The 16,256-nt window shown below is 40.0% G+C and overlaps 1 protein-coding gene across 3 annotated transcripts in view; it reads right to left on the bottom strand.

The window, feature by feature from the left end:
- Positions 1 to 16,256, bottom strand: part of spg (dedicator of cytokinesis spg) — a 392,951-nt gene that overhangs the window by 165,578 nt on the left and 211,117 nt on the right. For all 3 annotated transcript variants that reach the window (XM_071687033.1, XM_071687034.1, XM_071687035.1), the window contains 3 exons: positions 14,289 to 14,567; positions 5,073 to 5,232; positions 3,536 to 3,684 (listed from right to left, as the gene is read on the bottom strand). In XM_071687033.1, the coding sequence (XP_071543134.1) occupies positions 3,536 to 3,684; positions 5,073 to 5,232; positions 14,289 to 14,567 (588 nt within the window). The remainder of the gene's footprint in view (positions 1 to 3,535; positions 3,685 to 5,072; positions 5,233 to 14,288; positions 14,568 to 16,256) is intronic.

Raw genomic sequence — 16,256 nt, 5'->3', positions numbered from 1 at the left:
ATATCTCTTTTTAAACCAGGTATTCCCAATCACCAGTCCCTTTTCAGCACACAAATCTACAAACTCTTCACCATTTCCATTTACAGCACTGAACACCCCACGTACACCAATTATGCCCTCAACTGCCACATTACTCACCTTTGCATTCAGTTCACCTATCACTATACCTCATTCTTGTGCATCAAAGCTGCTAACACACTCACTCAGCTGCTCCCAAAACACTTGCCTCTCATGATCTTTCTTCTCGTTACTAGGTGCATAGGCACCAATAATCACCCATCTCTATCCATCCATTTTCAGTTTTACCCATATCAATCTAAAGTATACTCTCTTATACTCTATCATATACTCCCACAACTCCTGCTTCAGGAATAGTGCTACTCCTTTCTTTGCTCTTGTCCTCTCATCAACCCCTGATTTTACTCCCAAGACATTTGCAAACCACTCTTCCCCTTTACCCTTGAGCTTCGTTTCACTTAAAGCCAAAACATCCAGGTTTCTTTACTCAAACATGCTACCTATCTCTCCTTCTTTTCTCATCTTGTTTACATCCACACAGATTTAGACACCCCAATCTGAGCCTTTAAGGAGGATGAGCACTCCCTGCATGACTTCTTCCTCAGTTTCCACTTTTAGAAAGTTAAAATACAAGGAGGGGAAGGTTTCTAGTACCCCCTCTCCCATCCCCTTTAGTCACCTACTATGACACGTGGGGAATGCTTGGGAAGTATAATGGAATGAAATGTTTACCCTATGTACAAAATCAAACACACAATCTTCTGATAATAAATTTAATCAAGCTTAAAGTTTGTCCATAAAAATGCAGCTCCACAAATGGATCTTGCACGCTTAACACCACTCTCCTTATTTATGTCCTGAAACTTAAAAGCTTCTTTCATTCCATCCTTCCCTCCACTTAATGTCTAAATTTTTCCTGTTCACTCTTCACCAATCTTTACTTCAGGTATGCCACCAATTTTCCAGCAACTGATGGTTTGGCACCTCCTTTAGTCCACACAAAATTATGTGAGGGAACTTGAAATTATCGTGTCCACCAGACTAGTGTACTGGGCGGCCACAGATGGCATTGTGTGTAGGGCACACTTATTTACATTCTTTACACTGCACCTGCTGGTGGTGATACTGCAGTTCTGTTAGATTCCCAGCTTATTTTGCTTAAATTCAACCCTAGCTATGGCTTTTAAGACATATGAGAGAGTAAGTCATGTTGTCGAACATAAACACCAGTCCATATCGATCCAAGATAAAGTAGAACTGTTGAAAAAATGGACCATGGTGTTTCGGTGAGTAAGCTGTGTGACATCTACAGTATTGGTTCATCAAATGTTTACGATATACAGAAGCAAAGGCAGAAAATATTGAAATTCTAAGCAGACAGCAATTCCAAGAAGCAAATGATGATTAGAAAAACTATGAAAGATGGTAAGAGTACTGAGCACAATCAAGTGATGATGGAATGATTTCGATAACATCGGAGGGATGGAGTGGTCTTGTCAGGCAGCATGATAATGGACCAGGCTAAGTTGCTCCATAAAGAACTTAAATTACAACATGAGCATGACTATAGTGAAGAATGAATTCAAGGATTCAAGAAGTGTCATGGAATTTCCATGAACAAAGCGTGCGGAGAAAAGCAGTCTGCAAACCACGAAGGAGCTGCTGAGTATGTGGACAAATCTGCGAAACTCATAGCTTACGAGCACCTCAGTCCTGAGCAGGTGTATAATGTATTTCATTTATTTATTTAATTTACATTTAATATTTGTTTAATTTAAATTCCTAGTAGACCAAGGCATACTTTAGACACATGGGAGATGTATAATTAGTGGGTTTGAGGCGTGTTGATGAATTATCATTATGTGACCACAGTTTGTCTGGCGAAATGGTTAATTCGGCAAGGCTTTGGAACCACGAGTGCCGGAAAATCAGTGGTGTACCTGTATCATTCTCCTGTGAATTACAGGTGTATTCCATAAGTTTAAAAATCCAAAGGAAGCCTTCTTATACAGTAAGAATGAAACACAATCTTGTGATGGTACAAGAATTTTTTTTTTTTTTTTTTTTTTTTGCTTTGTCACTGTCTCCCGCGTTTGCGAGGTAGCGCAAGGAAACAGACGAAAGAAATGGCCCAACCCACCCCCATACACATGTATATACATACGTCCACACACGCATGGTTTACCCCAGACGCTTCACATGCCCTGATTCAATCCACTGACAGCACATCAACCCCGGTATACCACATCGCTCCAATTCACTCTATTCCTTGCCCTCCTTTCACCCTCCTGCATGTTCAGGCCCCGATCACACAAAATCTTTTTCACTCCATCTTTCCACCTCCAATTTGGTCTCCCTCTTCTCCTCGTTCCCTCCACCTCCGACACATATATCCTCTTGGTCAATCTTTCCTCACTCATTCTCTCCATGTGCCCAAACCATTTCAAAACACCCTCTTCTGCTCTCTCAACCACGCTCTTTTTATTTCCACACATCTCTCTTACCCTTACGTTACTTACTCGATCAAACCACCTCACACCACACATTGTCCTCAAACATCTCATTTCCAGCACATCCATCCTCCTGCACACAACTCTATCCATAGCCCACGCCTCGCAACCATACAACATTGTTGGAACCACTATTCCTTCAAACATACCCATTTTTGCTTTCCGAGATAATGTTCTCGACTTCCACACATTCTTCAAGGCTCCCAGAATTTTCGCCCCCTCCCCCACCCTATGATCCACTTCTGCTTCCATGGTTCCATCCGCTGCCAGATCCACTCCCAGATATCTAAAACACTTCACTTCCTCCAGTTTTTCTCCATTCAAACTCACCTCCCAATTGACTTGACCCTCAAACCTACTGTACCTAATAACCTTGCTCTTATTCACATTTACTCTTAACTTTCTTCTTTCACACACTTTACCAAACTCAGTCACCAGCTTCTGCAGTTTCTCACATGAATCAGCCACCAGCGCTGTATCATCAGCGAACAACAACTGACTCACTTCCCAAGCTCTCTCATCCCCAACAGACTTTATACTTGCCCCTCTTTCCAAAACTCTTGCATTCACCTCCCTAACAACCCCATCCATAAACATATTAAACAACCATGGAGACATCACACACCCCTGCCACAAACCTACATTCACTGAGAACCAATCACTTTCCTCTCTTCCTACATGTACACATGCCTTACATCCTCAATAAAAACTTTTCACTGCTTCTAACAACTTGCCTCCCACACCATATATTCTTAATACCTTACAAGAATTATGTAAGATTTAAGGTCACATGAAGAAAATCACTAAGACCGCAACTTCCTGAGTTTGTAGAAAAAGAACAGGGGATATAAATGACAATATGCACCGTGATAGTAACAACACATCCAAAATTATCTACTTTGTCTTGCATTAACCTATACTGCTACTGTATGATAAGCAATACCTCTAACAAATATCATGAAATAAATAATATGTCCAAATGTACTACAATAAGATTTGATCTATACCTGCTTAAAGCTACCCCTGGCTTGTTGCTCTGCCTGCATCATATCGAAGAAGATAGGGAGAGTAGCCTTCCGAAGCTCTGGCTCGGGCACTAGAGTTACTTCTAAGAATGGACCTACCATACCAGGGATGAAATGCAGGCGATGTTCATCTGAAAACAAAATCAAGTTGGGTGTTTAATTAAAAGAAAAAAAAGCCAACTCAGCATATGAAGAAATACTCTGTACAATTATATAAAATAAAAGGTACAATGTTGAGGATGTCCTAATCAAAAGAGTAAAAAATAAGAGATATCATTGCATGAGAGATTTGCTTTAATCTCATTATGTAGATTCTAGTTTGTTTCTAAAGTTAAGAAAAGTTACCAGAATGATAATCAGTGTAATAATCTACTTGATTTTATTCTTTTAAATAACAAGTTATCTAAAAACTTCTGGTAAGGAATTAATAACAGTAAGTTGCTAGAAGCAGTAAAAAGTTTTTACCAAGAGTGTAAGACGTGTGCGAGTAGGAAGAGAGGAAAATGATTGGTTCCCAGTGAATGTCGATCTGCGGCAGGGGTGCATGATGTCTCCATGGTTGTTTAATTTGTTTATGGATGGGATGGTTAGGGAAGTGAATGCAAGAGTTTTTGAGAGAGGGGCAAGTATGCAGTCTGATCTCGATGAGAGGGCTTGGGAATTGAGTCAGTTGTTGTTCGCTGACAATACAGCACTGGTGGCTGATTCGGGTGAAAAAATGCAGAGGTTGGTGAGTGAGTTTGGTAAAGTGTGTGAAAGAAGAAAGTTGAGTGTAAATGTGAATAAAAGCAAGGTTGAGGGACAAGTTAATTGGGAGGTAATTTTGATGGAGAAAAACTGAAGAAAGTGAAGTGTTTTAGATATCTGGGAGTGGAATTAGCAGCGGATGGAATCATGGAAGTGGAAGTGAGTCACAAGGTAGGGGAGGAAGCAAAGGTTCTGGGAGTGTTGAAGAATGTGTGGAAAGCGAGAACATTATTCCGGAGAGCAAAATGGGTATGTTTGAAGGAATAGTGGTTTCAACCCTGTTATGTGGTTGAGAAGCATGGGCTATAAATAGGGTTGCGCAAAGGGTGGATGTGTTGGATATGAAATGTTCGTGGACAATATGTGGTGCGAGGTGGTTTGATCAAATAAGTAATGAAAGGGTAAGAGAAATGTGTGGTAACAAAAAGAGTGTGGTTGAGAGAGCAGAAAAGGGTGTGTTGAACTGGTCTGGACACATGGAGAGAATGAGTGAGGAAAGATTGACAAAGAGGATATATGTGTCAGAGTTGGAGGGAAGAAGGAGAAGCAGGACACCAAAATGGAGGGGGAAGGATGGAGTGAAAATGATACTGAGCGATCACCATATCACCATACCAGCTTCAGCATTCTATTACTTAGTCTAGTAACTACTCTCTTTGTGAAAGTATACTTCCCTTTGCTAGGGATAGTTAGCAAACATCAGTAACTACATGTATGAGTGGTATTTGTTCACGAAAGACACGAGGTCACAAAAGTTTGTGATGGCACTTACCTAATTCACGCCACATTGATAGAATCTGGAATCCCATGAGTACTCTCATGTCATTATAGCGTTCTAAGACCTTGTGACGCTTTTGCTGTGAGAAGCGTTCTAACTGCAAGCATGGTTGAGTTAGGAATCCTACGGCCAGATTCAAGTAACTGCTCCAGAGCTGAAAAGTAAAAGAGCCACGGTAAACAATTCTTTATTCAACAAAAACATGAATTGTTTGGAATGAATGAAAACTGCTGTAGAAAAAATCATCAAAGATGAAGGTGAGATGGGAAAGCAGAGAGAATATAGAGTTAATCAATAAGAAAGATAGAAAAACAGTGAATCTTTGGAGGATATGTAAAGTACAAGAATGTGATAGGCCAACAAACAGAACTATGATCTTCAAAAGGTAAACTGGACCTCATATAAAAGAAACTGATTTGATCTTTTTTTAAAATATTCTGTAAAGCTAAACACTCCACTTATATAAGTATATAAACAAGCACAACATTTTTTTATGTAAAGTGGTTCTTGCACAATTCTACTTACAAAGAAAGACAGACATAAAAGAGTATATCAAAAATGAGCTTTTTACTATGAAACCAGAATAAAAATAACAAAAGTAACTTCATGAGAAGAAAGGGAATTTTCTTTTCTTCTTCAAATACAAACTAGTTACATTTTTGTAAAAATTTTGTAAAGGCACAGTGAGAGGTGAGGCAGCTGATTACCATACCAATGTCACCCACCCATCAAAGCTAAGAGAGTAGTACACAGATGCTATATGGATGAAATTTATCATTGCTGTCTCCTTTCTTCCACTGATTCAAAATTCTTTACCATATTTACAATTAGTTCTGGTTTATGGTTTAGTGTACTTTTAAAAATCCTACCTACATCACACTAAGCTTAAAATCTACTTTCATCTAATGCTGATTCAAAGACACAGAGCACAATTATACATTCAAAATCACCTATGGACATTTGGGTTACCAACTATACTTATATCTCTTACGGTTATGAACCACAAAAACAATATACAATACAACTTCTGAAAAATCAGGCCACAAATGTTTGGATAATAACATAAGTGAAGCAGTTACCAAAGCAGTTGCCAACTATCTGCATGTGAAGAAAGAACATGCAAACTGAAATAAACCAAAGTGAGTACACAGAAAGAGGAATACAGATAGTCCCTGCTCACCCAAGCCCCTATTTACTTGTATTACTGCACCTATGGGAATTCTCTAATGCTTTCTATATTGCAAAATTTCCCTTCTTAGGTTGTTAGCAGATTTATTTATTTTATCTACAGATCAAGTTGATACTTAAAGTCATCATCAAATTAATGAGAATAATCCTTGCTATGTTCAGTATCATATACACTTCTGCTACAATATTCTAAAAATAAAATGTCACACAATCTTTTTATTGGAACAAGTACAGTATCAAAAATCCATACTCCTTGAGAACCAAGTAATGTGGGAATTCAGGAATCTAACAGATTTTAATGATGTGGAGGAAGGGGCCAGGCATAAATTCTTTCCTCTTAAGGTTCAATCATCTGTTCTTAACACTTCTTCACTCATCCAGGAAACACCAAACCCATATGAAACAAAAAAGATAGAAGTATGGACCACAAATTGTGGTATCTGTTTATAATATACTTATATTTTTTATTTCTTATTATACTATGTTTTGGCTCTGAGTGAAACGAAGCTCAAGGGTAAAGGGGAAGAGTGGTTTGGGAATGTCTGGGGAGTAAAGTCAGGGGTTAGTGAGAGGACAAGAGCAAGGGAAGGAGTAGCAATACTCCTGAAACAGGAGTTGTGGGAGTATGTGATAGAATGTAAGAAAGTAAATTCTCGATTGATATGGGTAAAACTGAAAGTTGATGGAGAGAGGTGGGTGATTATTGGTGCATATGCACCTGGGCATAAGAAAGATCATGAGAGGCAAGTGTTTTGGGAGCAGCTGAATGAGTGTGTTAGTGGTTTTGATGCACGAGACCGGGTTATAGTGATGGGTGATTTGAATGCAAAGGTGAGTAATGTGGCAGTTGAGGGAATAATTGGTATACATGGGGTGTTCAGTGTTGTAAATGGAAATGGTGAAGAGCTTGTAGATTTATGTGCTGAAAAAGGACTGATGATTGGGAATACCTGGTTTAAAATGCGAGATATACATAAGTATACTTATGTAAGTAGGAGAGATGGCCAGAGAGCGTTATTGGATTACGTGTTAATTGACAGGCGTGCGAAAGAGAGACTTTTGGATGTTAATGTGCTGAGAGGTGCAACTGGAGGGATGTCTGATCATTATCTTGTGGAGGCTAAGGTGAAGATTTGTATGGGTTTTCAGAAAAGAAGAGTGAATGTTGGAGTGAAGAGGGTGGTGAGAGTAAGTGAGCTTGGGAAGGAGACCTGTGTGAGGAAGTACCAGGAGAGACTGAGTACAGAATGGAAAAAGGTGAGAACAATGGAAGTAAGGGGAGTGGGGGAGGAATGGGATGTATTTAGGGAATCAGTGATGGATTGCGCAAAAGATGCTTGTGGCATGAGAAGAGTGGGAGGTGGGTTGATTAGAAAGGGTAGTGAGTGGTGGGATGAAGAAGTAAGAGTATTAGTGAAAGAGAAGAGAGAGGCATTTGGACGATTTTTGCAGGGAAAAAATGCAATTGAGTGGGAGATGTATAAAAGAAAGAGGCAGGAGGTTAAGAGAAAGGTGCAAGAGGTGAAAAAAAGGGCAAATGAGAGTTGGGGTGAGAGAGTATCATTAAATTTTAGGGAGAATAAAAAGATGTTCTGGAAGGAGGTAAATAAAGTGCGTAAGACAAGGGAGCAAATGGGAACTTCAGTGAAGGGGGCAAATGGGGAGGTGAAAACAAGTAGTGGTGATGTGAGGAGGAGATGGAGTGAGTATTTTGAAGGTTTGTTGAATGTGTTTGATGATAGAGTGGCAGATATAGGGTGTTTTGGTCGAGGTGGTGTGCAAAGTGAGAGGGTTAGGGAAAATGATTTGGTAAACAGAGAAGAGGTAGTGAAAGCTTTGCGGAAGATGAAAGCCGGCAAGGCAGCAGGTTTGGATGGTATTGCAGTGGAATTTATTAAAAAAGGGGGTGACTGTATTGTTGACTGGTTGGTAAGGTTATTTAATGTATGTATGACTCATGGTGAGGTGCCTGAGGATTGGCGGAATGCGTGCATAGTGCCATTGTACAAAGGCAAAGGGGATAAGAGTGAGTGCTCAAATTACAGAGGTATAAGTTTGTTGAGTATTCCTGGTAAATTATATAAGAGGGTATTGATAGAGAGGGTGAAGGCATGTACAGAGCATCAGATTGGGGAAGAGCAGTGTGGTTTCAGAAGTGGTAGAGGATGTGTGGATCAGGTGTTTGCTTTGAAGAATGTATGTGAGAAATACTTAGAAAAGCAAATGGATTTGTATGTAGCATTTATGGATCTGGAGAAGGCATATGATAGAGTTGATAGAGATGCTCTGTGGAAGGTATTAAGAATATATGGTGTGGGAGGAAAGTTGTTAGAAGCAGTGAAAAGTTTTTATCGAGGATGTAAGGCATGTGTACGTGTAGGAAGAGAGGAAAGTGATTGGTTCTCAGTGAATGTAGGTTTGCGGCAGGGGTGTGTGAAGTCTCCATGGTTGTTTAATTTGTTTATGGATGGGGTTGTTAGGGAGGTAAATGCAAGAGTTTTGGAAAGAGGGGCAAGTATGAAGTCTGTTGGGGATGAGAGAGCTTGGGAAGTGAGTCAGTTGTTGTTCGCTGATGATACAGCGCTGGTGGCTGATTCATGTGAGAAACTGCAGAAGCTGGTGACTGAGTTTGGTAAAGTGTGTGGAAGAAGAAAGTTAAGAGTAAATGTGAATAAGAGCAAGGTTATTAGGTACAGTAGGGTTGAGGGTCAAGTCAATTGGGAGGTGAGTTTGAATGGAGAAAAACTGGAGGAAGTGAAATGTTTTAGATATCTGGGAGTGGATCTGGCAGCGGATGGAACCATGGAAGCGGAAGTGGATCATAATGTGGGGGAGGGGGCGAAAATTCTGGGGGCCTTGAAGAATGTGTGGAAGTCGAGAACATTATCTCGGAAAGCAAAAATGGGTATGTTTGAAGGAATAGTGGTTCCAACAATGTTGTATGGTTGCGAGGCGTGGGCTATGGATAGAGTTGTGCGCAGGAGGATGGATGTGCTGGAAATGAGATGTTTGAGGACAATGTGTGGTGTGAGGTGGTTTGATCGAGTGAGTAACGTAAGGGTAAGAGAGATGTGTGGAAATAAAAAGAGCGTGGTTGAGAGAGCAGAAGAGGGCGTTTTGAAGTGGTTTGGGCACATGGAGAGAATGAGTGAGGAAAGATTGACCAAGAGGATATATGTGTCGGAGGTGGAGGGAACGAGGAGAAGAGGGAGACCAAATTGGAGGTGGAAAGATGGAGTGAAAAAGATTTTGTGTGATCGGGGCCTGAACATGCAGGAGGGTGAAAGGAGGGCAAGGAATAGAGTGAATTGGAGCGATGTGGTATACCGGGGTTGACGTGCTGTCAGTGGATTGAATCAAGGCATGTGAAGCGTCTGGGGTAAACCATGGAAAGCTGTGTAGGTATGTATATTTGCGTGTGTGGACGTATGTATATGCATGTGTATGGGGGGGGGGGGTTGGGCCATTTCTTTCGTCTGTTTCCTTGCGCTACCTCGCAAACGCGGGAGACAGCGACAAAGTATAATAAAAAAAAAAAATACTATGTCGCTGTCTCCCGCGTTAGCGAGGTAGCGCATGGAAACAGATGATAGAATAGCCCAACCCACCCACACACACATGTATATACATACACGTCCACACACGCACATATATATACCTATACATCGCAACGTATACATATATATACACACACAGACATATACATATATACACATGTACATAATTCATACTGTCTGCCCTTATTCATTCCTGTCGCCACCCCCCCCACACATGAAATAACAACCCCTCCCCCCGCATGTGTGCGAGGTAGCGCTAGGAAAGACATCAAAGGTCACATTCGTTCATACTCAGTCTCTAGCTGTCAGGTATAATGCACCGAAACCACAGCTCCCTTTCCACATCCAGGCCCCACAGAACTTTCCATGGTTTACCCCAGATGCTTCACATGCCCTGGTTTAATCCATTGAAAGCACATCAACCACGGTATACCACATCATCCCAATTCACTCTATTCCTTGCACGCCTTTCACCCTCCTGCATGTTCAGGCCCCGATCACTCAAAATCTTTTTCACAACAACTTTCCACCAATTTGGTCTCCCACTTCTAGTTCCCTCCACCTCTCACACATACATCCTCTTTGTCAATCTTTCCTCACTCATTCTCTCCATGTGACCAAACCACTTCAAAACACCCTCTTCTGGTCTCTCAACCACACTCTTTTTATTACCACATATCTCTCTTACCCTTTCATTTCTTACTCGATCAAACCATCTCACACCACATATTGTCCTTAAACATCTCATTTCCAGCACATCCACCCTCCTCCGCACAACTCTATCTATAACCCATGTTTCGCAACCATATAACATAGTTGGAACCACTATTCCTTCAAACATACCCATTTTTGCTTTCCAAGATAATGTTCTAGACTTCCATACATTTTTCAAGGCTCCCAGAACTTTCGCCCCCTCCCCCACCCTATGATTCACTTCGGCTTCCATGGTTCCATCCGCTGCCAAATCCACTCCCAGATATCTAAAACACTTCACTTCTTCCAGTTTTTCTCCATTCAAACTCACCTCCCAGTTGACTTGTCCCTCAACCCTACTCTACCTAATAACCTTGCTCTTATTCACATTTACTCTCAGCTTTCTTCTTTCACACACTTTCCCAAACTCAGTCACCAGCTTCTGTAGTTTCTCACCCGAAACAGCCACCAGCGCTGTATCATCAGCGAACAACAACTGACTCACTTCCCAGGCTCTCTTATCCACAACAGACTGCATACTTGCCCCTCTTTCCAAAACTCTTGCATTCACCTCCCTAACAACCCCATCCATAAACAAATTAAACAACCATGGAGAAATCACGCACCCCTGCCGCAAACCAACATTTACTGAGAACCAATCACTTTCTTCTCTTCCTACATGTACACATGCCATTTCACTGCTTTTAACAACTTACCTCCCACACCATATATTCTTAATACCTTCCACAGAGCATCTCTATCACTCTATCTTATGCCTTCTCCAGATCCATAAATGCTACATACAAATCCATTTGCTTTTCTAAGTATTTCTCACATACATTCTTCAAAGCAAACACCTGATCCACACATCCTCTACCACTTTTGAAACCATACTGCTCTTCCCCAATCTGATGCTCTGTACATGCCTTTACCCTCTCAATCAATACCCTTCCATATAATTTCCCACGAATACTCAACAAGCATATACCTCTGTAATTTGAGCACTCTTATCCCCTATGCCTTTGTACACTGGCACTATGCAAGCATTCCGCCAGTCCTCACCATGAGTCATACACACATTAAACATACTCACCAACCAGTCAACAATACAGTCACCCCCTTTTTTAATAAATTCCAATGAAATACCATCCAAACCCGCTGCCTTGCCGGCTTTCATCTTCCGCAAAGCTTTTACTATCTCCTCTGTTCACCAAATCATTTTCCCTAACCCTCTCACTTTACACACCACCTCAACCAAAACACCCTATATCTGCCACTCTATTATCAAACACATTCAACAAACCTTCAAAATAATCACTCCATATACTATATTACAAAAAATAAAAACATTTATCAAATATTTACTGATAATGCTGTACATACTAACCGAAATCCTTTCTTATTCAGATTCCCAGAAAGCATTACATTATGTCGACTCAGGAAGAGGCTAGCATTTACAAAGAGGCATGTGTGGTGACATTACATAGAGCTGAGGTTTTGGCAAAAAGGAGCAGGGGGTAAGTCTTTCATTCCAACTTTTGTAGAAAAGGTTTGATGAGAAAGGTGGGTCACCAGAGAAGCTCTTGCTCACTTGTATCATGCACAGTTAACAGGCATGGTGAAGGGATGGAGTTTACTTCTTGGATCTTACAATAATAATTTTTGTACTATTATTACACATAACTTTTTTTCATACAGATGAAGAAAGGCCACATCTGCTCACATCCACTGTCTAGTTGTCATATGTAATGCATCGAAACCACAGCTACATTATGTATTTATGCAGTTCTACCTCATCATAAGGCTACAAAATTGTTTTAAAACTTTATTTTCCAGTAAAACTCACTCTCAGATGGAATTCTACCACAAGAATCTCACTCATTAAAGTCAAATCAAAGTAGCTGTGGACAATTCAAGATTCTCAGGATTCTGGAAAAATTTTTATACTTTACTGGAACAAGCAGCTTAAGCTTTCACTATGTACATTCCTGGTCTCATGATCATACAAAGAGATCTATTGTAAATGATGCTACAAGACATCTCAACAGAGCTTGTTCAATTCTTATCTTTGCACACAACAGCAAAAGGGGATGCTGGTATTCTTCTACACGTTGAGAAATACATAAAAAGCTTATGTTGTTCAATGCTTTGTCATTCCCTCCAATATTTCTTAAAGTTATGCTGCTATACATCTGTATTCAAAGAATTACTGTATAGGGTTACATATCAATCTTTCATCAAATTTTGTGTAACATAAGAAATAATAGAATTTTATATTCCTTATTGTACTGCAACGATTTCTTTATGCTATGATGAAATACTATGAACATAATCATTTCACGGAGACTGTTCTGTATCATTTCAAAAGGAATCTCAAATGAAACTGTTTTAATGAGAATAAGACAGTATTATAGTTGTTCTTTTTAACTGTGGCTTTTCATACAGCAAGCAGTCACAATACTATAGACCTCAAGTATATAAACATAAAATTACATGAGTGACATAGCTATTTCTACATAGTGCCTTGATTAGGACTTCAGTTGCACATGCTATCTCAGCTAACATAAAAAAATCTGATGTTAAAACCTAATATGTAAGTAATACAGCCAGGGATATTCTAAGTGTTGAGGAGCTAGGGCCACCAATTCTTTAAGGGCTCTTCTATCATGGGGGTTTGTTAGGATGTCACTCATTCAGCCTCTTAGCCTACAGGAAGACCATAACTTTCTTAGAGTGTTCTTCCCCTAGTTTAAGCTGCTCTGAAAAAGAATCATGCCAATGACAACAAACTGTGGGGTTCAATCAATTGTGCTTCAAGTTTTCTCATGTGATAAAGGTTTACTTCAGCAGACCTGGTCTTTGATTCTAGCATCTTTTGGAATAGGGCATAATTTCATGACATCCTGGACTGCAGTATCTAAATTTTTAAAGACGGCCTGTATAATTGGCCTTTTCTTCTCAAGGCTGACATCCATACAATGGTGAGTATTTACCATGACATATTTCTGTTGTTTCTCCTTTTCACAAGAGATGATTTTCATCATCCTAATGTTATCTCAAATTTGCCCTCTATTAACATTTGTAGCTGACTGTATGTGATTTTGAAAAACACATTACCTCATTTTTGCATAAGGATTTGTTTTTCTCGTCTATGAATGACACTATTCAGAAATATCTATTTATCACTATCACCATCATTTCCAGGACACTTTTTCAAGCATTTAACAGAATTCCATCTACTTACTTGCACAATTTGTCCCTTATCTCACATGTTCACATAAAGAAAAAATCTTTCATTTTCACTAGTAATGCTGTTACCTTTTCCCTATCTTTCAAACTTATTTACACTAAGCAACTGAAAGTGAACACTTATACTTACACCATGCACTCAAACTGACTACTTATACCCCAGATATGATCCGTAAGTAAAGGTGTCTACGGGATTCTTTTGAATCTAATATGTGCCCAAAAGCAAATTAGCCAAAATTTTGCATAAAGCTCATTCATAATGATTATAGTGCATCTGGTGCTATTCAGTCACATTATTTGTGCTTGTTATTTCTAACATGCACTGGGAAGTAAACATTGAAAAGGAGAAGATACATGATACATGTGTAGGAGACAAAATAAATCATAAATATACAAATCTATACAAGATAATTCTGAGACTATTTTCTATAGATATTTCACTAATAATCTCCACTTTATAACTAACACCCAACATATAAAGAGCATTGATAGTCAGGTTAGAGACCAAATAAACTTCACTCACCTGGTTATCAAATCTCTCTTGTTTAAGAAATGTAGCAATCAGTGGCTGTGCAATCTCCTGCATGGCTGCCAGAATAGTGTAATTGGTAACCATTCGCATGACAAACCAATCACTTGCAAAGACTTCTGCTCTTACAAGGTCAGCAAGTAAGACAACTGTCGAGTGGAGAAGGTGGCGGAGATGGTGTGTTCCTGAGGTCATATGTGCCTCCCACAGCTTTGAATAATGGGACTCCCCCATTAGTTGCAAAATGCCCATTAGACATGCTACTAGAGAGCCCTGGAGGAAAATACAATATTCACCTATAATACTGCAAATACATAATGTCTTGAACATTAAATCTATGTTTCTCCTGCACATTACCCTGAATTTTAGGACCAAATCGATATATAGCCTGAATATCAATAATACTGACATGGAAGAGGGCACAATGGTTTGGGAATGATTGGGGGGTACAGTCTGAGATTAGTGTGAAGATGAGAGTGTGGAACTTCAGATGATGGAGGGACTGTGTGGGACTGTTTATGAGAGTAAGGAAGCGAGTTCAAGATTAATGTGGGTAGGAATCAAAGTAAACTATGAGATGGGTGGCTCTTAAAGCTTATGCACCTGGTGGTGAGATGAGTGAAGAAGAAATGGGAGCTTCCTGGAAGGACATGAGAGAGTGCTTCAGGAATTTTGATGTAAGGGTTCGAATCTTGGAGCTAAGGGACCAGAAAGCAAAAATGGTAAGTGAGGCTGTTGAGGATATAACTGGGGGCATGGGATACCCATTGTATATGTAAATGGGAAATAACTTGGACAGAGTGAGCTGAATGAGGATTGGTGATTAGGAATAATCATTTCAAAAGGGTGCACTAAGTTTATATGGGTGAATGGAGTTGGCAGTCATCTGATACTGCAGAATTATGTGCTAACTGAAAGGCATGAAAAGGAGAGGATGTTCGTAAGTGAGGCTGTAGAGGGTATAACTGGGGGTATGGGATAACTGGCATATAAGTTTGAATGAAGATAATTAAGAGGAAGTAAAGTGTTATGGATACTTTGGAGTGATCATGGCAACAAATGAAACCAAGGAAGCAGAAGTGAGTCACAGGGTAAGTGAGGGGAAGAATGTTCTAGAGGCACTGAGGGATGTGTAGAAAGAGAGAATGTTATCTGGGAGCATGAAAATATATATATATATATATATATATATATATATATATATATATATATATATATATATTTTTTTTTTCATATTCGCCATTTCCCGCATTACTGAGGTAGCGTTAAGAACAGAGGACTGGGCCTTTGAGGGAATATCCTCATATGGCCCCCTTCTCTGTTCCTTCTTTTGGAAAATTTAAAAAAAAATGAGAGGGGAGGATTTCCAGCCCCCCCGCTCCCTTCCCTTTTAGTCGCCTTCTACGACATGCAGGGAATACGTGGGAAGTATTCTTTCTCCCCTATATATATTTATCTATTTATTCATTTTGCTCTGTCGCTGTCTCCCGCGTCAGCGAGGTAGTGCAAGGAAACAGACGAAAGAATGGCCCAACCCACCCACATACACATGTACATACATACACGTCCACACACACCACATATACATACCTATACATCTCAACGTATACATATATATACACACACAGACATATACATATATACCCATGTACATAATTCATACTGTCTGCCTTTATTCATTCCCATCGCCACCCTGCCACACATGGAATAACAACATCCTTCCCCCTCATGTGTGTGAGGTAGTGCTAGGAAAAGACAACAAAGGCCCTATTCGTTCACACTCAGTCTCTAGCTGTCATGTAATAATGCACCGAAACCACAGCTCCCTTTCCACATCCAGGCCCCACAGAACTTTCCATGGTTTACCCCAAACGCTTCACATGCCCTGGTTCAATCCATTGACACTATGTCGACCCCAGTATACCACATCGTTCCAATTCACTCTATTCCTTGCACGCCTTT

Source organism: Panulirus ornatus, chromosome 43, assembly GCF_036320965.1.
Source record: "Panulirus ornatus isolate Po-2019 chromosome 43, ASM3632096v1, whole genome shotgun sequence".
NCBI classification, from domain to species: Eukaryota; Metazoa; Arthropoda; class Malacostraca; order Decapoda; family Palinuridae; genus Panulirus; species Panulirus ornatus.
Note: the sequence above shows the minus strand (reverse complement) of the source record. Positions and strands in the feature narration are given on the sequence as shown.